At 38.7% G+C, this 25,335-nt stretch overlaps 1 protein-coding gene across 3 annotated transcripts in view; it reads right to left on the bottom strand.

The window, feature by feature from the left end:
- Positions 1–4,639: 4,639 nt before the first annotated feature.
- Positions 4,640–25,335, bottom strand: part of dlk2 (delta-like 2 homolog (Drosophila)) — a 39,165-nt gene continuing 18,469 nt past the window's right edge. For all 3 annotated transcript variants that reach the window (XM_015605347.3, XM_015605346.3, XM_015605348.3), the window contains exons 2-6: positions 24,300–24,388; positions 11,613–11,688; positions 10,390–10,520; positions 10,137–10,281; positions 4,640–7,369 (exon numbers count right to left, since the gene is read on the bottom strand). In XM_015605347.3, the coding sequence (XP_015460833.3) occupies positions 6,541–7,369; positions 10,137–10,281; positions 10,390–10,520; positions 11,613–11,688; positions 24,300–24,388 (1,270 nt within the window). In that variant the 3' untranslated portion in view covers positions 4,640–6,540. The remainder of the gene's footprint in view (positions 7,370–10,136; positions 10,282–10,389; positions 10,521–11,612; positions 11,689–24,299; positions 24,389–25,335) is intronic.

The raw sequence follows: 25,335 nt of genomic DNA on the forward strand, positions 1-25,335 counted from the left end.
ACAGGGTTCTATAAAGGGAATATCTTGAAATCATGGTGTCATGGTGTCATGGCAGGGAGGGGGTGTGTACTGCACACTGTAACACTGTCATGCTCTGTGAGTGAGTGATACTGGCAGTTCTATCAGCAACTAATGTGGACTCCAGTTTCAGTTTATTCCTGGGCTTGAAGTGCACATCCTGTTCGGGATATACAGTGTCAGGGTGGCACCAGGCCCCCGTTCGTTCCAAGCGAGAGAAGATTAGGCACAATTTGGGGCAAGATGGAATCGAGGGGTCCTTAGTAGGAAGAGAGACCTCATAAACGGGAATGGTAGATGTGCTGCATTTGGTAAGAGCTTAGCTTTGTAAAACTTTTGTAAGCATGCCTGCTGCAAATTTGATGAATGGCTGGTGCATCACAGACCACTGCTGGAATATATGGATATTATATGGAATATACACTGACTCCTGACAAGACTTGTTGAGAAAACCTGGTGGCAGTTGGCTTTCTGATAATTGACTGTAATCTACAATACTGCTGAGCAATATGTCGTCTGTACTGATGTACCATGGTGCTGGTTTTCAGTTTTAGCATTTGTCTTGCAGTGCATTTTATAGGTAATTTGTAGTACATTGAATATATAATAACCTGAAACAACAACGCAGATTGTATTTCATTTATTATTAGTATTTACAGTATTTTCTTACTGTTTGAGTGTTGAGCTGTGACATGTAGCATTTATTGAGCATTTAAAGAACTATTAAAGAATTATTAAACTGTTAAAAAATAAAACAGTTTTGTAGCTCAACATACATGTACCCAGGAAGCGTGACACATTGATTTTGTGAGTAATAATATACAAATATATTACAGTATATTGTGATTATATAAGGACACATCATGAGCAGAAGAACAGGCTTGTAGTGGTGCAGTGAAATGTGTCCAATAATTACTAATTTATAAATAATTTAAGAAGAAATTCCCCCTATGAGTCTGGATTCATCCCAAAGTTTATATCTCCAGCTCTTATGTAGTTTTTCTTGCTATTTGCGCCTATGGCTTCCTCATCGTGGGAGGTTATGTTTTATGTATTGTGGATCTTTTGTCCTATTACTGGATCATTCAATAATCAGGTAGAAGTATAGATACTAGGGTTTTAAATTAGTTCTGTAGAAGTTAAAAGTATCAACTCAAGTTTTTTACTCAACTAAAAAGTACTGCTTTCAAAACTACTCAAAGTATAAAAGTAAAAGTAATGTAAGGGGGGAAAATCCCATTAAGGAAAAAAAGCTTAAGTTGTGCCACAGGATCCTATAGTGATGCATAATGACTATAATGTTATATTAAAATATTAATGTTGATAAATTTGGGATGCACAAGGCTCCCTGTTTCAGCTGCATATGTGCGCAGGTGTGGTGGATCACATACAAATCAATAGGGTGTTGGAATGGTATATGTTTATACTTCTCACCAACCACAATACAATTTACTTATATCCTAATGGGATTTTATCTGGATAGGGTTTTTTGGAAGGTGGTAAGCCGGAATGTAAACAAGTAGAAAGTTCAGATAATTTTAGTGAAAATGTAAGGAGTAGAAGTAAGAAGTTACTCCAGTAAAGCATAGATAACAAAAATTCCTACTGAAGTAAGATAACAAAGCATTTGTACTCTGTTATTTAACACCTCTGGATTTAAGTAAATAGTTTCTGATTATGATATATTTTAAAATGATGGTGAAAAAAAAACAGCCAACTTAACATTCAAAGGTTTGTTGACACCAGTTCATGCAGTGTGTCGTGTGACATGGAATTATTAATAGGGGTGTTACTGGGGTTTTAATATGGAGTTCGCCCGTCTGTTCAGTTATATCTGCCATGTGTTCTGGAGGTTTTGTACTCGGTATACTGAATACTGAATACGGTATATTGATACTGAACTTTCAAATGAACTATAAATATTTACTGTATTTTACAGACTATAAGGAACACTATCAATGAACGTTAATTTTCTGGCAAGGGCGTAGGAGCAGGTTTGATATTGGGGGGGACACATTTGCCAATATGAACCCAAGCCCACCCTATAGTTTCTTAGAACAACATTTGTGGAAATTACTTTTAATCACAAATAATATTTTTTTTCTGTATTTTGTTTTTTATTAGTTAACAAGGTGATTTTACAACCTAAACATGTTACTTCACATTACATTTACTGTTGTAAGAAAAAAATATGCATATACATATACATATGACAAAAATGATCAGTTATCACCTAATATTTAAAATAATATAACAGATTTGGTTATTATTATTATTATTATTATTATTATTATTATTATTATTATTACTATTATTATAATCATGTATTGGCATGTCAATTCTGTTGTATATTTACATTTTCTCCACTCTTTAAAAAAATCCTACGCTTTTATTTTTCTATTAAGAGCTCTTCTAAAGATTGGTGTCCTTTTATGTAAAAGAATGTAACTTTACGTTTCATAAAGATTTTAATTATAAACGTCAGGACATGAATATTAACACTGTTCTACATATTCTAGAGCTTCCTCTGCTTTAAAGACATTTAATAAAGTAAGTGGTGGTATGATGTGTCTAATACACTGCTGGATATACATGATTAAACTCAGTAAACTCAGTAAATGACAGTTTATTAGCTGATCAGCTGGATCAGGTGGAAAACACAATTTTGGGGCAGTGATCAGGGTTAAGAAACTGCTTTAAAATTCTGACTATCCACTACATCTGGCTTCTAGATAACTAGTTAACTAAATGCATTTTTGTTCATTATTGCTCACAGTAAATCCTGTAATCCTAAATTAATAAAGACAGTTTAAAAATGAAACAGTAATTAGCTGATCAGGTACAGGGCAAGTTGAACATTACGTATATAGTTTATTTTTTCTTTAACGTTGACTTCCAATCTATCTAATTCCAAAGTTAAGCTACTAACACAGCTACAGTTTATTAATCACAGTGGGTTTAAACTGTGTGCTGATTTAGAGTCTTGTATTTTAACCAGCTATCAGAAACATCATCACAGTTTATGTGGTTAGCCTATCGTTACCTTTCTTTTAGAAAGATCCCCGTATATCCAGATCTTAATCAGCTGAAGCTGCTGCAGCCCGATCCCGCTGCTAAATCTCACAGCGAGGGGGCGGGGCTTCCCCCACTAGCACACCGCGGTCCGCAAAACCAGCAAGCTGATTGGCTGTTTGTGCTGAGAGGCGGGACTTAATACCTGAACCGGCTCCGTGATTGGTCCGGTCTGTCTCCTCATTAATAGTACAGCTGATCTGAGCGAAACAATATAATTTTTGGGGGGGACAAATCCACCTGTTTCCAATATTGGGTGGGACATGTCCCACCCATCACCCCCGGTTCCTACGCCAATGACTTAAGGTGCACCTGGTTATAAGATGCATTTTAATCAACACTATTAAGGAACAGGGGTTTCACCATGGTTCCCTTCTAATTTATCAAAGTCAAACGAGCACTGGATGTTAATCTACACAGATTTATTTCTTGAAAACTGTTTATTTGGATGAGTAAAGCACTTTCTTTTACTTAGAGTACTTGGATTTCAATATTTTAGCGCGGTTAGCAGCAGCGCTAGCTGCAGTTAGCAGCGCTTAGCACTAGTAAATGCCGCCCGACAGCGCTACACTGAATACAGTCCGATATACTCACTTCTGAACGGCCTAAGAGCTAGCGTGGTTAGCGGCTAATGCTAATACTTTGTAACACTTCAGTGCAAAAACTGAAACTACTTTATAAGGTTGCACTTCAGCGGAGTGTCTTTACTGCTCCTTACATCCTCACTGATAAATTATATACATAAGCCGCACCGGATTATATTGTGCACTGATGATTTTCTATACTTAGCAAATATCCAACACAACAAACCCTCTAGCTTTTAAAAAATCGCAAAATTAACAGACAAGGGTGAATTCTGTTTATAAACGTTGAGGGTTAGAGGAAAAAAATTAAAGTTTAGTTTTGAGTTCTCCTGTGTGCTAGCTATTCTGTTACTCGTAAAAAAAGGCTTAACAGGCTTTAAACGTGCATTACCCTCTTAGTTTCATTAACTAATATTGTGTAAATGCAGTGAAGGCTGTATGAATTGTGTCTCAAAGCTCAAAAGGCGTTTGTGGCCAATACAACCTAAATGCCTTAGCTAATGATCATGGAGTGCACATACTTTGTTTAGACATTAAACAACACAATGCTAATTAATATAAAATTATTAGCTAAACTAGTAAGTTTTGTCCACAGCCTGAAATAAGTTTGAACTGAACTTTTATCTTACCTGTTTCTGAATGTCTTGGTGGAGAGACATATGGCTCCTTAGGTTAGCTGTTTTTTCTGTAGAATTTTATTCCACATATCTTTGGTTGTTATCCATGATAGTTAGTACACCTAAAATTATTCCATAAATCCTATTTTTTTAATGAGATAGAGAGTGTGTGCTTTAGAGGCACACAGCACTGTTCCTAATGGGCATAAGGAGGCTGCATGGTGAGGCAGGTGTTGTTTTGATAACTGGTCAAAAATAACACTTTTTACAAATAATTTGTCTGTTCATCATTTCATTAAGTCTTTATTTATTGATAAAAACTGATAAAAATGTATAGTTCTTCATAGTTTTTATTAGTTTTAAATTTACATTTACACTGCTTTCCTATTTCAAATTCAAAATCCAAGATGGCTGCTGCAACACGTGAGCACTTGGATCTGTTTGTGTCTCTAAAATCAGTCGTACTTACAGTACTGCCTAATCTTTATCTGTGGATGTGTTTTTATGCTGTTTATATGTGAAAAATATTGTATAATGCATTATCAACTAATGATGAATGAAGCTAACCTGAGACTGGGGCTGCAGGATATTGAAAAATAATGACATTGTGATTTTTCTTTGTAGCAAGCAGCAAAAAAGATAAAAAAAAAATGTAATTTGTCGGCCACGTGACTATTGCACTTGTGCACATGTTTGTGTAATTACCATGCTGAAAGGATATATTGGGCAGCTCTAATTGGGACAGTGATATATAGTGTAAAACTATATGATTGTGTTTTATCTAGAATGTAGTGACATTATTCACAGCTCTGAAGTAAACAGAACAGTGCTGATTGGCTGTTCCAAATCAACCCATACTAATGGCAGTGCTTTTCTTTGGGGATTATATAAATGACAAGTGCGAACACCTTTGTCAGCAGTGGGCAAACATTATAGTATGAATTTACCTGTTAGAAGGGGTGTCTGAATACTTTTGTGGGATACAGTCTACAATAAATCCTCATTTTTTTATTTGCAATTAAAATGTTGAAAAAACAAGTTAAAGATGATCTTCTTCATTGTCACTTTGCTCGAGCATATTGGGTGATTTGATGTTTTAATCCATATTAATATCAGAAATATCAATCAATATCTCTTACTTACAGTAATAGAAAGCTTAAGTATAAAACACCTGTGTTTTAAGTTTTGAAAAAGCACAAATTACCTCATATTCTTGAACTTTTTAGACATATTTCTCCCATATATTTCTCAGATATTTTTCTTCCAGTGTTTTACAAGAGAGCTCATTCCTCTGTTTATAGTTTTAATACACTCAATTCTGTATCAAAAATACACAATGCACAGTTCAAGTGCACATTACACCAATAAATTACAGAAATAAGTTAGATTTAAATACTGTTCATCACTGCATCAGTGAACATTTTCACAAGCCTTTCTGTGCCGTTTTATCTTAAGAGTTTAGTACTTGTTAACAAATTACCACATTAACAGTGACCATGAAAATATTACAACATTTATACAAAAATCACATTTGCACAAATATAAAACATCACAAATTACATTATTGTTTATATGGCAGTTGTCTCCAAATGAGCATATTATATAATTTAGAAGGATATAAAGACTCTGTTTCCTGTAGTTCATGTCATTATTCCATTGTGGCAAATAAAACTGTCAAAAGATTAGATGAGCCACTTTAACAATGTGGATGTTACATTGTCTTGCTGATTCAGTAGAACAAGTTTTTTGTGTAGAACTTCTAGAATTCCAGTCTTAGGTCCATTTCAGTTCGCACCACGTACTGACAAAGTTCTTGGAGTCCTGTTACACGCATTTTCCTCGTAATGCTTTGTCAGTGCTATATGACCCCCTCATTCCGACTATTATTAGTCAGTGATGGTCACTCAAGTGCTATTCCTGCTTTTCTGTGGAGTGCTTCTTTTTTGTGATCAGTCTAGGAGTGTTCCTGATCGTCCCGGGTAAACCTGTATTCCCAAATCTGCTTCTTCACATCGTTCATCATTTCGAGTGATCGTGGCAGGTCATTTTGGTCAGAGACAGAAGCTCCTATAGTTCCTGTACTATATCCCATAAACTTTTTACATATATACTTGTATGTAATTGGGATTAGTTCCTCTACAGTTCGTTTTCCTGATCTTGATTGTGGCCTTTGGTCTTCATTTACAGTAAGAAGTCTTCAAATCAAGAATTCTTGTGTCCTGGAACTCACATAAAAGTGGGGAGTGATTTCATATGACCTCAGTGTTTAGTCTCTTCTTCTCCAGCTCAGGAGGTGGAGCCGGGGAGTGGAGGAAGCTGATCTTGCAGTCCTGCTGGGTGGAAGCTAGGTGCCGCTGCTGCGTGTGGCATTGCTGGAATGAGTGTTGTTGTTGGGAGGCAGGCGTTCTACACCGCCTGCAGGCGCAGAAGGCCTGCCAGTGTCCCTGTAGCACCAGCCCAGCTGTAAGTGCCACTACAGCCAGAGTCATTCCCCCTAGTACCAGCACAATTATGAGCTGCACATCAGATAGTCCTGCCGCAGCGTTATGTGTCACCTCCTCCTTCACAGAGATCTTCAACAATCGGCTTTCGCCACCATTGCTGGTAATCCCCTGCGAGCGATTTCCTGAAGTGGACATGTCAGGCTTGTTCTGGGTAACCCCACCCAGCCCCCCACCTCCACCACCTCCCCCCCAGCCAGAGTTCCTGTGTGGGGCTTGTGTATAGGGCACCTTTACCCTTAGTGGAACTTCGCAAGTTTGGCCAGTAAACCCAGGGGGGCACTGGCAGTAGAAGGAGGTGACACGATCGATACACCGGCCTCCGTTGAGGCAGGGCTGGCTGGCGCAGTCATCCAGGTTGACAGTGCAGAACCGGCCAGTGAAACCAGCCGGGCACAGGCAGGAAAAGCGATTCACACCATCCAGACAGGTGGCACCGTTGGCACAGGGACGCATCAGGCAGTCATCCATGTTGGTCTCGCAGCGAGGCCCTGTGTAACCAACCAGGCATCGGCAGGACAGTTCTGGTGCGTAACCACCAAAATCCTCACACAGACCGCCATTCTTACAGGGGGACCTGAGACACAATAGTAGAAAAAAAAGATAATTAAATATCAGGTAGCAAGGTATCTGCAGATCCTTAAAACATAAATACATCTTACAAAGGTCTTAAAAAGGCACAGATCGTAAATACAATATATTGCATTTCAAAGTTTTCTAGTTTATAAGTCTATAAACTTAATATTGGTGTTGTATGATTTTTCCTTTACCATGTTTAATAATATTACAAAAGTTGGCTTGATTCTTTCTCTATGTAATATTAAAAAGTCTTAAATGTCCTAAATGTAATTCCCTTATACTTGTACAAAAAAAACATAGGAGAGTGTTTATTTTAAGGTAGAAATTTCAGCATGGTAACTTCTTGTGAATAGTATGTCATTTTAACTCACTAGTCCCTAAGTGACATATGCTGAACCTCCTGAGAGCATCACAGGACAGTGTGTGAATGTGTGTTGGTTCATCTGATTGTATTTCCAGAATGTAGGTGATGTGTTAGTGCTGCAGACAAAACTAATTCATTTTAAAAGTGTATGATATTGCAGATCTGTTCCATCCATTTGAACAATTGAAATACTTTAATTAAATGTTTTACATTCCATATAACTTAATATGACATGAAATCTAAAGTCTGATGTTAAAATATCAGTAATGAAATGGTTCTTGTGTAATTTGTTACATCAGGTTTTTAATAAATTTGTAGTCATGTGCCCACAATATAAAAAAAAACACGAAAGAGCTGCTCACTAAATTTATTTGATTGACTTTTGAATTTGGTATCAATATTCAGAAAAGGTACTGGGCTCTGATGGGTTAAACCAGGTAAACCACACACTCACTAGAACTTCCCTGTCACTTGCAATGCTCTGATACATGTGAAGTCTGCCTCCCCTTCTGTTCTTCAAAGGAAAGTACCATATCCCCAGCTCTGATATATAAGCCTGTGCCAGCTAGCATCACAATGAGAGCACCAACTACCCACCCAGACAGAGCAAGGCCAATTGTGCTCTCTCTACCTAAAGCACATCACTGTCCACAGACATGAAAAACCTGCAGCTTTTTTATTTTACAGTAGTTATTTAAGCATGATAAACTCTCGTGAATCCGATTCTGTTATAATTTGATATGTGTGTCTCCAGTAGTTTCCTCCACAGTGCCTCATCCTTTCAGTGACTGGTTTCCCTGGAAACCACTCAGTCTGTCAGTTTCAGTCCACTTGGGAAGAACAGTAGGGGCCAGGCCGCAGTCTGTTAGTATTAGCGAGCTCTTACAGGGCCAGTAATGAGCCCATTGAATTACATGATTGCTCTCCAGAGGCTGCAAAATTGACCAGGCTGTTGCATTGCTTGTGCCAGTCAGCATGAGTATTGCTATTGCTGGCTTGATGCAGCAGTACAGCAGAAACAAAAAAAGCATGCAAATGCTCTGGCTATTCATATACCATAAAATGCAATACATATTCGATGAATAAAACAGAAGAACGTCACTGTAGAAAATAGGAATAGAAAGTGTCAGATGGCAGTGTTATTCATAATGAAAATAAAAGTTACCAGGAATGAGGGCTGCGTATAGAAATTCTATACCAAAAAGGCACCGACCAAAATGTCTCGTTACTACCGAGTACCAAAAGGTCTAAAATAAAAATAAAAATATATGCCTGTTTTCGATACTGTGCATGAACACCTCAAATGGTAAAAAAAAAAAACTTGGTGCCGCCTTGACGCACACACAAGTGCACAGAAACGCAGATCATTAAAATTTTTGACACACTGCCACTGTGCTGAAATCTTTTAAAAGATTTCTTGCTCGGTCGCTTTGGGTATCAAAGTAATGTATCGATATCAATATCGATATTGAAAATTTTAAAAGATACCCAGTCCTGCCAGGAACATTAAATTATAAAAGTTTAGATTAATATGGGTAACTCTTGATTATATTTATTGAGCTACATATACATAAGTAGTATATACTGCAAGTGTAACAAAACACACCAGTTTTCTCTGCATTAAGTTGTGATAATTCATTCAATGCAATGCATTTGTTGAATGTTCTTACACAGTTCCTGCCGATTTTATGGTAGTGTTGATAGCACATCCAATAGGAACCCACACATTTTCAACGAGGCTTGCAATGGCACAGTATCTGTGTCTCTTAAGATGGCAGCAATAAGTGGGTGAGCATTGTCTTATTGTAATACAGCACCAGAGGGTGTGTTCAGAAAAGGTATGGCCACTGCTTGCAGGAACTCATTAATGTTACGCTGGACTAGGTCATCTGGCATCGTACAAAACTGCTTTATGATTTGCTCCTTGTCTGAAATGAATACCCACCAAGTACCATTCCTGTCAGCTGATTACTTATAGATAGAACTATTTTTGGATGATGAGTAAACATTTTTGTGGTGAAGTGCTTTACATTTTTTTGTGGTAAAGTGCTGAATTACCACACTTTGCTACGTTTTCGCCAACACATATCTGGACATTTCTAAAAACTGAGGTTTTTGTCTGCATTTTGTCCTACCATCCACACGAAAATAAAGATTTTAGTAACTGAAAACTACAGTGCCTAATTGTAGATAGCATTTAGATTTCGGATTCTACATATGAATAAATGTAAACACTGCTCTATTAAAAACAAAGTGTACTGCTCTACTTAATTTCATAATGTGCATAGTACACTACTTAGGGTGTAGTCTCTAAATATGGATTAAACCTCTGTGTTTCTCACGAAAAAATAAAAGTCAGGTAATGAAAATAATTGATACTTTGCTTAAAATAAACACTCACTTGGTTTTATGGCACGGTCCAGCTTTTAACTCGCAGTTTCTCCCATGAAAGCCTTCTGGACACTGACAGTGGTACTCTCCAGCTTCATTTAGAGTACAGTTGGCCCCATTCTGACATGGCTCCTCTTTTTCACACACATGAACATCTGCATGTGTAAAAAAAAAAAAAGTGAAGAAATAAACTGCATGAAGCTTTAAGTATACAGTTTTAAGTATACAGCTTTGCCATACACAGGACGATGTTAATCCAGTACCTTTGTCGCAGAAGCGGCCTGTCCAGCCGTCCTCACAGGTGCACTGCCAGGGCTGGTGGCAGGAGCCGTGAACGCAGCCGGGCATCCGCACACAGTCAGCACAGAAAGGTCCTCCCCATCCTGGGTCACATCTGCCAAACAGTGTCGACGTGTGGTTTTTCTTTGCAGACATTTTTCCAACACCCCTTAAACTGGGGGTCTTGACTCTGATCCAAGCACCCCTGAATTTTAATACACTCACTTCATTTTGAAAAGGTTATTTAATAAGTCAGTTTGTTGGAGCCTCTGTGTTAGAACAGGGTAAATATCACACGGGTGATGCCATGTTAGCAGCTTATTTAGCTGTTTGAGTAGTTTGAATAAAATATTCTTAAAAAGAACAGCAAGTTTTGTCCGTGTAAAAGTAACACTTTAATACTGCGAACATCAAAATTTAACACTCACAGTGTGAAGTTATTTATTTTATAATTTTATTTTATTATTTTATAATTTAGTCAAACAAGTTTAACCACACAGTCGCTATAACAGTAGTGCAAACTATAACAAAAACTATAACAGTATAAAAGTAGTGGTATATAGCTTAAGGCTGGTAAGGAGAATGAGTGCGTAAAGTTCTTAAAGTTTGCAGTTCTTGGGGAATTAATGAACTTTATGCATTCATTCTCCTTACCAACCTTAAGCTATATACCATATTTGCACTACTGTTATACAGGTTCTATTTACACTGTCATTCCATCTCAACCACCATCAATATTGCACTATTGTCTTCCATCTTACGTATGTCTATTGTGTCCTTGTTGTATTGTACATATAGTGTCTCCAATTCTTTTATATTATATATTTTATTTCACCCCCCACTGCTATTGTAATGGCAGATTATGGCTGAGATCATCTTCAAGAGTCTAATTAACTCGATTTATTATTACTGAATAAATATCCTTAGTCAGTTTCAGTTGGCCATTGGAGTACTCATCATAAGTCCCACAACTATGCTTTGCCCGTAGCAACACTTCTGACCTGGCAACAGGCTCTCATATTTCGCCACACTTTTGCTATAGTATTTACAGAATATTTAATAGTTTGCTATAAGTGTACAGTATATCTCTCTTATAAGCCACCTCATTACTCACACAAACTTAAGCCCATCATCACCAGTACAAAAACGGCATACGAAGCTTAAAGCCTACATTAGCATTCAGTTGTCTGTATAAAACTTTACTGACCTGCATTCACCATCTTCTGCACACTTCCCGTGACCAAGTTCACATGAGCAGTTCAAAGCAGGAGTTGGAAATGCGTCTGTTGGAGGAAAAAAAGGATCAATAGGGTGAAAATGTAGTCTGCAGATTCAGGCTTCAACCAGTGGAATCATTATTCCCACGCAAGCGACACTGATGGCAAAAACTCTTGTCTCTACACAGTGGCGATTTTTTACTTTTAATTGTGTAAATGGACCAATAGAATTCCACATTTATCCAGCACTAAGGCTGAAGCATTACCATTAGGAACCCTGAGAGTTCTGGTAAGCCAGGGCAATATTTGCTAGCGGTTTGTCCCACGAAGTTTTAACACAGTAAACACGCAGACTACAGTTCAATATACCCCCCTCTGAACAGCAAAAGAGCTAAGTAGCACTAAGCGCAGTTAACGGTTAATGCTAATGATAATAATGCACTAGCAGTGCTAGCCGGGGTCAGCAGCAGGCTACAGGCCAATAATACTCACCTCTGAAGAGCGAAAGAGCTAACGCTAAGCTCGGTGAGCGGCTAATGCTAATACTGCTCCAGCATTGGTGCTGGAGAACTAAACTGAAACTCCTGTATAATGCTTTACTTCAGCGGAGTGGCTTTACTGCTCCTTACAACCTGATTGGTAGAATTCATACATAAGGCACACTGGATTATAAGGCGCACTGACGATTTTGGGAAAATTAGGATTTTAAGTGTGCCTTAAAGTGCAGAAAATACAGTAAGTACAAAAAATGTTGAATACTTTAGTGCTTTCACGTAAGTGTGAAGCCTAAAGAACTCTTCAACTTCTACTCAAGTCACTTTTTTGATAGAGCACTTGTACTTTTACACAAGTCTGGGTCTCCAGTACTGTATACATGTCTAAAAATTAGTAACAGATCTAGAAGGCAGTCATATGTTGCTATGGCTGATCTTGGCCATTACTCAATTTTAACTGCTATTATTTAAAATCACACTTTGTTTCATACATATTCCAGGCACATATTCAATATCTAGGAATGTACACATTTTACCTTCACCAAAGAAAGATGCCTTTTCAACTCAACCAACCTCCTCAGAAAAGAACATATTAAAGCCTGTAGCTCCACACACACACACACACACACACACACACACACACACACACACACACACACACACACACACACACACACACACACAGAGAGCTTCAGGTCTACTGTAAAGTTGTTTGACCTCCTCATGCTCTTTGTTGACCTTCTTCAGCAGAAGGCACAGTTACTCATGTCTGAGGCTTTGAGTCACACTGGCTAAAAGAGAAATGATTACGCTCACTGTTATTACTCAGCACATCCATTTCATCTGCCTCTGTGTACACTCACAGTCCCTGAGTTCTCAGTATTAAAAAAAGTGCCTGTATTCTCACTGTCAGAAAAAGCACACCGGTGTGAAGATTTAGTGCTATGTGTAAAACTGGCTCAGTGTGAAAACACCTCATAAATAAACTACTATAATTAGTGTAGACAATAGGAAAATGTTTATTTATTCATTTTACAAACGGTGGATCTAGGTTTTATGTTTTGACATCAGTGAAAAAAAAAATGCAGAAATTAGAGTTTGTCAGTAATCTGATCAACAAATTTACATGCACTTGGGTGATCAGGTATTAAGAAAACACTGACTTTACATAAGTCAGGTACTAATCCGATTTCTACAGTGTAACAAGCCAATACTATCACAGAAGTATGTGATGTAAAAATGTAACTTCCCGCAGCAGATTTTTGTTAACATTGACCCACTTTACTGGCAAATAATGATTTTTATTTTTACGGTTTCTAATATTACACAACAATGCCCTTCATACAGCTTCCTCTATATTGATGTAAAGATGGAGATGAGCTTTTTCTGAAAGAACATCTGTTATGTTTTATGTTTATGTTCATGAGCAAACTGATAAAATCCAGCTCTTTTTATCAGACTTGGCCTTTTAGATTTTTAGACATTAATCCAATCTAAGAAATCTGGGTATGCTGTTTTACCTAATCAAGTGAGTAATCAGAAATCTGATTATGATTAGATTATAATTGATATGGCAGCAGATCAAAATAAATAATAGTAATATCAATGCATCTGCTATATTTTCTTTATGCCAACAGGCAAATGTTGACCCTCATTCACACTGTTGCAGACCACATAACTCTGCTGTGTTTGAATGAAGTAAACTCAGGAATGGAATTTCACACAGTGGATCTGCATGTACAGTAATACAGTAAGTACATTTGAGATTTTGATTTTAGGGCAGTTACAGAGTGTAAAGTAGTCCTAAGCCTAATACTGTAAACAGTACAGGCTCTGGTGACTCATTTGGTCCAATAAAATCTAGCATGACATCTGTTAAATGCTGGATATATTATGTTCTTGAAATTTACCATCATATTTGTTTAACCTTCATGCAAACACTGGTTATTGATTTTTCAAGATTTACTTTGAATTTGCATATTATTACAAGTTTCCGTTGATGTGGGGGTGAGTTTTTTGCAATTTCTGCAGTGCTGCCTTGAGCATGCCTCAAATGTTCAGAACTAGAGCCTACTCAACATTAGGCATTAGGCAGGTTCTGTTAATGTTATGGTCAATCAGTGTATGTATTAGAGCTGTAGGACACTAATGATGAATATTATACCTTTTCAGCAGCTTGTGAATCAGGCACTTTGCATAGCGACTATGTCGCGAGTCAGCAGATGGCCAGCTATGAGGCTTCTCACTCAGACAGCTGTGATTAGGTGGTTAATGTGTTTTGACAGGCTATCATTGATTGACGGTTTATTAGACCACCACAACCTCCAACTTATACCAACAGTATTGGATGAAGCTCTATCTGGTTCTACTGCTCTATAGTCCAGAAATGGTGGGCTTATTTACTCTTTTAGTATGAAGCCTACAAATCACTGCGACACTAGGCACTGGCCATGGAGACATTACGCTTGTACAGTTATGTCAGATCATCCCATTCTGTTGCCAAATCATTTTTTTGTTTCTCTGAGAGTTTTTTGTACTTTTAGCCATTTTTCTCACCAAATAACCCTTGTGCTCACTAGGACTCTCCATATCTCTTTTTGCTGCCACCAATGCAGCATCACTAGGCAGTCAACTCACTCAAAAAAGCATTGAATCTCCAGCGCCAGATGAGACAAATACTCTTGGGGAGGTTTGGGTAGAGATATACTTGCAGTTGGCCATGCATTTGGGTAGTCAACCAGCTGCAATGTTTATGTAGGAGTTCAAATACTTGCCTACATGCTACATGCAGTACTGGAGGCTTACATTACAAGGCTTCCAATTAGCATTCTTTAAAACGTTCCATCACATTGGTGCTGCTGAGTGCTGCACAGCTTTTTATCTGTGTGTACTGTACCTAGTGTACATGTTGTGTTCATTTCCGAGAATCTGCCCAACCAACGCTTAAACAGAATACGTAAGGAAGCCATCATGCATACACAAACCCCATGCACAATGAATCCAAACACAAATATAATGTGTTTGTAGAATTGAGAAGGCAGACCAACATTAAGCTTTTGATTATCATTCTTTCAAAATCCTGACTTCAGACCTATTGGAACCCATCAAATCTTTGGAATTCTGGCAAGAATCTCCTCTTGTTACTGCGTCTTTTTTTTTACTACTGCAATGCAGCTGATCTTCAGAGCCAGATCCCTATTCCTGGATCCCCACCACATGATCTACAGCACCAGACCCCCAGCACTCAACTCTTAGGTCCCCGGCACCTGATCCACAGTCCTGGCAACACTCAGCACCCAATTCCCAGGGCCTTATTTCCAACTCCTGATCCCTAGCCCCGGATCTTCAGAATCAGATCCTCAGTGCCAGTTTCCTTTGCCGGATCCTCAGTGCCTGATCCCTAGTGTCAAATCCCCAGTGCTTGATTCCCAGTGTCAATACACCAGCCAACAGGTGCCTGGGCTGGCATTGCAGTAGGAGTGATGAGGTGAGAACCAGCCATCTACCCACCCAAAGAGGCAGTCATTTTTCAGGCTCCAGCAAAAGATGGCAAAGCAGGATGGCCTATGATTAAAACCTGCAACCATAGTGTCATTGTCTTAGTCTGCTGAGCCATTCAGAGCCCTTGTAAAACCTGCAAACCTGCAGTTTTTTTCCTAATGATAGGGCCTGCATGTTGACAGTGCAAATTATTTGGAGTTGGCCTTGGGTTTTAACATGGCTTAATAATTCAGTTCTACTAATTATATGTAGTGTAGTACCATCCTCGAGTCTATGAGAGAAAGGAGAAATGACAGGGGATGGGTTCAACTTTAATTTACACAATAATAAACTGGAACGCGGTGCCATATTGAACTTTCTGGTCTTGAGGGTTATTGCTCTCCACAGAGAAGCAGTGAATTAAGAGCAACTAAAATCATTTTATAACAAGGTCTGTCAGCTAAAAGTCAGACTTTTAATTGTGCTTGTAGTAGAAGGAAAACCAGACATAATACATCAAGGCTCAACTCTAATTACAACCCAGAGTGACACTTGAACGAGTTTTCCCAGTTGGAAGCTCATAATTAGTCACCCCCAAGACTCGCCTACTTGAGTGGCGCATTAATAGGTGGTAGTTAATTTCCATTTCATTCTGCACATGTGGAAATTGGTTCAGAAGACTTAAAATGAGCAACACAGGCTTATACATTATTACTTTTTCAGCTTTTTAGACTCGTAGGAGGTGTAAAACATAGATAAAAAAGGATTTTCAGTAATGATGCAGAATTGGATTTACAGCTGAATGAAAGACTGTGCTTAGTCAGTGTCCTGTTATTATTATATTATATTTAGGCCTAGTCTAATGTGTTTGTGTGAGTGTACAGTTGCAGTCAAATGTTTACATACACTATTTTACATACACAACATTATGACCACCTCGTTTCTGCAGCTACTGGTTAGGTGGTGGGTCTCAATACTGCAGTAACACTTACAGTATGTTGTGGTGTGTTAATATGTGTTGTGCTGGTGTGAATGGATCAGAGACAGCAATGCTGCTGGAGTTTTTAAACAGCAGTTTTTAAACTCCAGCAGCACTGCTGTGTCTGATTCACTATATACCAGAACAACAGACACTACTAACACACCACCATCATGCCAGTGTCACTGCAAATACAGCTCCAATATGCACAGTGGATTTTCAAGTGATTATGTAGAATGTATAACAGCTACAATACACCTTTTATAGAAATAAATGTTGTGCAAAAGTATGCCTCACATGTCAAATATGCATGCACACACTTGACAATGATTCTTAAAGATTAAGCAATCAACCCGAAGAACACTGTACCAGCTGTTAAGCATGGTGGTGGTAGTAGCAGCACAATGCTCTGGAACCCCAGTTAGCTGCTAGTGAAACTGGTATATTGTACCCAGTACATGGAATACTAAAGAAGGTGGGCTACCTCAGAATTCTTTAGAATAGCCTCAAACCACTGGTTAATATTTTAATCATAGTCCTGGATGGACCCTGCACTGCAAAATGTATTGGTTTTCCAGCTTAAACACACCCACCCACTCACGGACTTGTTTCAACAAGACAACAACCCCACACATTTAAGGTGGTGAAATAAATCAAGCACACTAATAGTAAGCTTTAGACCATGGTCATTCCAAAGTCCTGACTTTAAAAACAGTTTGGAAATATAAGGTCTAAACCAGAAACCCAACAAATGTATTGTAATGTTGCCAAGGAAAAAAAGTCAAATACCCAATCTGACACAGTTCTGGCTACCAAAAGCATCTCTGCAGCAGGGACTTTTAACCTAGTATAAGGCCTGTACCAGGAAACCCAACAAATTCAATGGAAATTTGCCAAGAAAAGAAGTCAAATATGCAATCTGCCAGAGTTCTGACAGATGCTTATTGATTGCTACCAAAAACATCTGTTTAGCAGGGACTTTTAACCAAATATTAGGCCTGTACCATGAAACCCAACCTATTTATTGGAATTTTGCCAAGAAAAGAAGTCAAATATCCAATCTACCAAAGTTTTGCCAGATGCTTGTTGATGGCTACCAGAAGCATCTCTTCAGTAGAGACTTTTAACCTAATACAAGGCCTGTACCAGGAAACCAACAAATTCAATGGAAATTTGCCAAGAAAAGAAGTCAAATATCCAATCTATCAAAGTTCTGCCAGATGCTTGTTGATGGCTACCAGAAGCATCTGTTCAGCTGGGGACTTTTAACCAAATACAGGGCCTGTACCAGGAAACCAACAAATGTATTGGATTTTTGCCAAGAAAAAAATATCCAATCTGAGTTTTGCTAGATGTGTGTTTATGGCTACCAAAAAAATCCGTTCAACAGGGACTTTTAACCACCGGCCTGTACCAGGAAACCAACAAATTCAATGGAAATTTTCCAAGAACAGAAGTCGAAGTCAAATATCCAATTTGCCAGAATTCTGCCAGATGCTTGTTGATGGCTACCAAACAATTTTTTTCAGCTAGGGACTTTCAACTAAATATAAGATCTGTACCAGGACAACAACAAATTTGGAAATTTGCCAAATGGCAATTTGCCAAGAAAAGAAAAGAAAAATATAAAATCTTCTGACAGATGTTTATTGATGGCTATCAAACGCATCTGTCTAGCAGGGACTTTTAATCAAATATAAGGCCTGTACCAGAACACTTACAAATTCAATGGAAATTTGCCAAGAAAAGAAGTCAAATATCCAATCTGCCAGAATTCTGCCAGATGTTTGTTGATGGCTACCAAAAAAATCTGTTCAGCAGAGACTTTTAACCAAATTTTGGGTGTGCTGTATTTACATTATGCACACTTTTGACCCTGTAATTTTAGGCTTTCGTTGCTAACTCTTAAAATGAGAAAATCACCCATTTATTGTATAATCTTATGCTAAACGGAATAATACGAATAATAAGATGTATGATGTGTAGATACAGCACAATACAGAAGGATTTATGGGGTTAAGTTCTGTTAGTCATCTGTATTATCATTAAATGAAGTGATTCACTTCCCCGCTGGATGACGGTGTCAGTGGGTGTGGGGTGTATGTTTGCGTGTGTTTGAGCGTGCAGCATGCGTGTGTGTGGTGATGGGCACGAGCGGAGCGTGTGCTGTGGTAGCAGAGGAATGTGTTCATGCCGCCACCTGTACAAGCTTTGTCTCAACACCCCTGGAATTTGACCATCACTCAGGGCCCAACCCCCAGAGTGCCTTCCACAACCCTCCTGGTCGACTGTAGTACTGAGAGGAGAGCTTGTTGTGTAAGATGTCGTGGAACTGTAGTACATTTTTACTATGTGGAGTTATCCTGAATGGTCATATCTGCAAAGGAAGTCCTGATGTTATGATGTTATTGATCATGTTGATGGATAGATGTGATGATGGGTATGTCTGTGCAGACATAGAAGCTTTTGGTGCCTCAAATTAAACATTTCACAGATCTACAATAATGAACGTTGGTTTTTCATCATAATGGTTACCGTCAGTCTGTGTTTCTGTCGGGGGAAACATCACCTCATTGTTCTTGGATATCACAGCTATTTCTGTCCCAATATGAGATATGGCATGAGACATAATGCCATACCTCTGGTGTGTAAGCTCACACTCATTCACTACGGCTGGCATGGGAGGCATTTTCCATTTAAACTGGCTCTCAGTAAAACTTGTATTCGTGGGAACGGAGTGAACCTTGAACAATGCATGCCTGGCTTTCCTGTGCCTTTGCTGCAACAGCTGAAAAGTACTAACTGTTATCTGAGAGTGTTGGAGCAATCCACAGCAACAATAGGAAGAGTAATCTCCTGAATACAGACAGCTGGGAAAGCCACGAATTAGTTCTAAACGGAGGTACGGTAACATAACTAAACAGCTCGTGCTCGGGATGAGCACTCTTTTATGACTTAATGGTCACAGGGACGATTGTGGTTCTTTTGATATTTAAAATACTTAAAAAATGTCCTGTGAGCACTTTGGAAGCAGCATTATTATTGCTTTTATTGCTTCAGGCCTAAACTTAACATTTTTGACTAATACATTTGGTGCAGTTTTTACTGCTGCAGTGAAGTGAAGTGCCCGAAAAGTATTTTTTATGCAATACAATATTTATGGCAAATTCACTGATACAAATGTTGTGTGTGTATGTTACATATGTAAATGTTTGGACAAAGGCTCTTTTTATTTTTGACAAGGTCTCAGACAGATTATCAGATCAGACCAGAGGCATTTCATTATTGTAATTGTAATTAGGCATTAAGAAATCATGGGCTCCTGTCTGAAGATCTGAAAATGACCACACTACAAGTCAAGAAATGGCTATCAGAAAAAAATCATTCTTTCATGTGGTTTCTACAGTGTAGCATGTTAAGAAATGGTAGTTCAGGGGAACTGTGGAGGTTCACATAAGATCTGGAAGACCAAGAAATCTCCACACAAAACTACTTGTTTGTTGGTAATACAGATTTGGCAAATCAGAATCCTCACAGTACTGTAAAATACCTGCAGGGAGCTTGAGAGTGGTGAGGCTGTGCATCATTGCTATGCAACATTGATTGCACAAACCTAACCACCTTACTTGAAGGAAATTTTACCTGCGACCTCAGTGCTCAAAATATACTACATGACAAAGTGCTTTAATTGTTATTATGCATTTTGACACACAGGCAGAAAGCGGAGAACTTTAAACTGCAGTTCAAATACTGGGCTATGTTTGCTGCACTTTATCTTATTAAAGGTCTCATTCTGCTAAAATCCACTTTTTCTTGTTCTTTGTATAATATTATAGGTCTCTTTGAGTTGTATATGCATGCTGCATATAAAACTGTTTCTCAGTCTCCCTTGTCTGCAGTATCTAGAAAAAGAAATACGAGTTGATCAGAGAGACGATAGGGTGTCTGCGTCAACCAGTGAGTTCATGGCCTCGCCCACCTCGGCTCAGGACCGCTACGAGGCGCTGAACCCGGGCTACAGCATTAGGGGCTATAGTCAAGGTGGAGCTTACAGCTCTTTTTTCTACTGTTTACAGAGATAGTTAGCCTTAGCTATCTTGTGTATGTAACTCCAGATTTACACTAGGGAAGCACGGTTTGACATAGTAGTACAACTCGACAGAACACCAGTCAAAGTGGGCGCCGTTCGGGTCGAATTTTATGATATAAAGTGAAATCTGGGGCTTCGCTGTGGTGAAACTGCCCAAACGCCAAATCACCAAGTCTGAGGTAAGAGTTTAGTAGCCTTAGTTTCACTGAAAGAAACGATATGAATGGCGTGGTAAGGGTGGCAGGGGGAATCGTGCGGCTGTGGGTAGGGGGTTATTCGCGCTGCCATGGGGAGAGTGGTGTCACAGCCATGGGTAGGGTGTTATTCGTGTTGCTGCAGGGAGGCTGGTGTTGCAGTCGCAGGGTTTTTTCGCACTGTCGTGGGCAGGCCGGCGTCACGAAGGGCAGTCTCTACTTGCACTCGCACCAGGGCATTGATAACATTTCTTGGCCGTGGGAAAACATTTTGTTTCTCTGCTGCAGTGCTGTTAACCAATTAGAGGTGATATGTTTGCATGTATGAATATTCATGAGCAGGAGCCAAAACCTGTCTTTCTTCAGAGACCACTAATTCAGTGATCTAAAGCAGGGCTAAATAGAAACGCTGGAGCACTTTTTTCACAAAAACAACTCACATGGCATTTATTCATACTAGAGACCACAACTAGACATTTTAAAATTAATGAAAAAAATATGGAATTAAACCTTTAAACAGAACTGCACACTTTAAAAATGAAATGTAGCAGACCCAGACCTGCAGTTTTAGACAGACTATAGACCTTTTATCGAACCTTTTATTTGGAAAGGAATGTGTGGCTTAAACTACAGAAAATAATCAAAGAAGAATGTAAGCTATAATAAAAGTGAAAGGTGAACTTAAATTGAATATAAAAATATTCAATATAATATCAATTTTAATATATGTAATTTAGTGCTAAATAAGAAAGAAAACTAGGCTGATTGACGGATAACAGATGACAGAGTTTACTGAATGGCCCAGTCCTGGATGCTAGCGTGTCTGCCTTTCATTCCAGGGAAACTCCTCGCGAGCCAGGCGAGTAGTGGCAGGGGAATCATCCTGGCCAGGTCCCACAGTGGGCCTCAGTACAAGTAGCCTTATACAGTTCTCTTCACTATAGCCAGCTGGAACCACAGAGGGTTACTAAGTTTATGTGTCTATTTTTACTGCCCTGCCATTCTAAAATCTTTAGATTACAATATCTGACCTGTGGCTATTCAGATGTGACCTTTCGTAAGCCATGGGAATTATTTCAATTGTTAATAATGTTGCAGGTGGACCATATGAGCCATAGTGTCACTTGTTGTAGATAGAGGTGCCTCGAAATAAAACATTTCAAAAAAACATTTGGCTGAAGGCCGAACACAGGATTTCCCCAGTTTTCATTTATTTTGCTATTTTGTTCACTACTGAATTAATTAAACAGTCTTAATATATATATATATTTAGTTAAGAATTTACTTCAGCAGTGCTCTTTCAGTCATTAATTTACTTAAGCAGTAAACTTTCAGTCTTTAATTTACTTTAGCAGTGATCGGTCAGTCATTAATTTACTTTAGCAGTGATCGTTCAGTCAATAATTTACTTTAGCAGAGCTCTTTCAGTCATGAATTTACTTTAGCAGTAATCTTTTAGTCATGTATTTACTTTAGCAGTGATCTTTCAGTCATAAATTTACTTTACCAGTGCTCTTTTAGTCATTAATTTACTTTAGCAGTGCTCTTTCAGTCATGAATTTACTGTAGCGGTGCACTTTTAGTCATAAATTTACTTTAGCGGTGCTCTTTCACTCATAAACTTACTTCAGTAATGTACTTTCAGTTATGAATTTACTTCAGCAGTGTTCTTTTAGACATTAATTTACTTTAGCAGTGATCCTTTAGTCTTGAATTTACTTTGGCAATGCTCTTTGAGTCATTCATTTACTTTAGCAGTGCTTTTTCAATCATTAATTTACTTTAGCAGTGCACTTTCAGTCATGAATTTACTTCAGCAGTGCTCTTTCAGTCATGAATTTACTTCAGCAGTGCTCTTTCAGTCATGAATGTACTTCAGTAATGTACTTTCAGTTATGAATTGACTTCAGAGGTGATCTTTCACTCATGAATTTACTCTAGCAGTATTCTTTAAGTCATCAATTTACTTTAGCAGTGGTATTTCAGTTATGAATTTACCTCAGTAGTGGTACTCAAGTCACAGGTGAGTGAAGTTTTTTTTTTGACAGAGAATGCAGCCAGTCTGTTGGTAAATAAACAGATACTAGCTAAGGCTAAAGTAAGCTAGATAAGCTAGGATATCCAGTCCTTGTACAGCTCATGTTTTTAGGAGGTAGGGGAAGGGCCTTCTCTGTTCCACTAGAAACACTGGAGTAATAATTGAAATATACTAGTCACTGTTAGGTAGTAAGATTATTTTGGTTGCCAAATATTCAGTGCATTCCTACTTATAAAAGAGGAAGACAGCTTAAAAACATTTATAATAAGAAAAATAGTAACAGTGGGATATTATTATCTTGCTTTCTGTGTAACTCTTTCTTTCTCTTACTCTCTCTCCCTTTCTCTCTCTCCAATTCCCTCTTCCACTTCTTTCTCCCTCCTCGTTTGTTCCCGCGGGATGCAGTCTCACTCTGACACCTCAGGGGGACCGCGCTCAGCAGTTGTAGTGAGTAGGCTTCATGTTCGAGCTATGGAGAGCTAAATTTACTTTGGCCGTGAAATCCTACCCTAGATCTCCTGCACCCCTGCGGCTCTAGCCAGGGCCCTGGTGCCAGTGAAACATGCAGGTTTGGTTTCCTCCATTTCGATTCCCAGACGAGCTGCCCGCCTGCCACGACACGGAGTGCGCATGTCGCGTGTGTCTAAGCTTTGGGAGCAGGCTTGGAAGGAGTCGGACACTAAGGGAAGGTAACCTTAGTAACCAGATCCCTGTGATATTAGTTATCATTCAATCCCAGTATCTACTCAGCTGTTTGGGTCCCTACAAAAACATTTAGCCAGGAATGGCCAGGCACAGATTTGTCGTCTTATCCTCCGGCCCCGCAGTTACTCCAAACGCTGCTGGAGTTCTTCAAAGGCAGTATTCCAGGGACTTCATGGCTTAACCTTTGCACCCTGACACACGTGTCGCACATCTCCAGTCAGAACCAATCGCGTCTTGTCCCTGTCATCCTAATGACCAAGACATGGATTATTCCACATTCTGTAACCAGACAGGAATTTCACAGCTGAATTCTTGTGAGACGATTCTGCCATAAGTGAACATACCAAACACGTCCAGCTACCCCACTCAGTCTCAAGATACTCTATTACACCCTGCCGCTCATGAAAGCTGTACATCACAACTGCCAAAGAGTCTTGTCATTAACACACAGTCAATTAATACTTGTGAGCAGCCTTGGATCTCGTACGAGATGTTCGTGACAAAGAAACAGATACTCGTTCGGATTCTGGCAGTGTTTTGGACTTGTCACTTTAACATAACTCATTTCGTCCATTTAATACTGTGCATATTTTATAGGCCCATCATTAGGAGAGGTGTCCAGCACGCATAGTTAGTTGATGTGTTTTCATCAAGTCAGATACCAAGATGATGTATTTTTAAACATGGAGATATTTACCTTGCTCTTCGCAGTTTGTGAAAAGTAATGAACAACTGCTCCAGAGGAACAACGTCAGAGTCAACTGCATTGTCATGGTGCAAGAAAATCTGAAACAGAACAAGAGAAGCTCTCATTAAAATTTAAGAAAATACAGAAAGAACATCTTGCTTCAGGTTATTTCTAAGAAATTCTGGACATTAGTTAGCAATGTTTGTTACTGCATTGGTAAGTTCAATCGTTATCTTGTTTGCTTGCCGAAAAATATCTGATTATATCTATCTTGCTGTCTGTTGTACTGGGTTAAAAATAAAAGTTGTGTGGTAATTCACAAAATTCAACTTATGACTACACAGTGGTGTTTGATGCACTTGTTTGTATTTGTTTTTTGAAATGCCGATTAGTCCACCCACTCAGCTGGACTCCTCCTATCACTAGCAATGCCCTCAACATTAGAGTAGCACATGCTTCCTCCAACACAGTCAGACACCAACTCTTTTTCTGTGTAGCATTACCTGGTAGCCAACACAGCGTTACAATACATCAGCTTTAAGATGCCTTATACTGGCCAACATTACCTTCGGGAAACATATGGTGAGAGAGGAACCCACCCAGAGGAAGCATGGCAAATTGTGCTTTCTGAGGCTCTGGTTGACAATGGCAAGCAACATGAACATGAGGTTCACTTTGATTCTCGGATCATAGTGTCAGTGCCCCAGTTGATGTTTTAATATAGCAAAAAATAAAAAGTTCCTCCCTAATGCAGACATCCCAAGTTGCAAAAGTTGATTTCAGGGAGGTTAACTCAAACCTCCCCCACAAAAAAAAAAAACAAAAAACTTGCACATACACCAAAGGATAACGGAACTTTACTTTTATATTAATTAATTTTACTTTTTTTAATTAAATTTAGAGTATTCAGAGGTGAAATGAGTTTTATCTTTTTTCTTTTTGGAAGGCTCTGCCTCTGCTTTCCTTTTTTTTTTTGGGGGGGGGGGAAAGCCTTTATTTGGCAAAAATTGACAGCTACAATATCACAAAAGAATGCACAACATTA

This window comes from Astyanax mexicanus, chromosome 7, assembly GCF_023375975.1.
Source record: "Astyanax mexicanus isolate ESR-SI-001 chromosome 7, AstMex3_surface, whole genome shotgun sequence".
Classification (NCBI taxonomy): Eukaryota; Metazoa; Chordata; class Actinopteri; order Characiformes; family Acestrorhamphidae; genus Astyanax; species Astyanax mexicanus.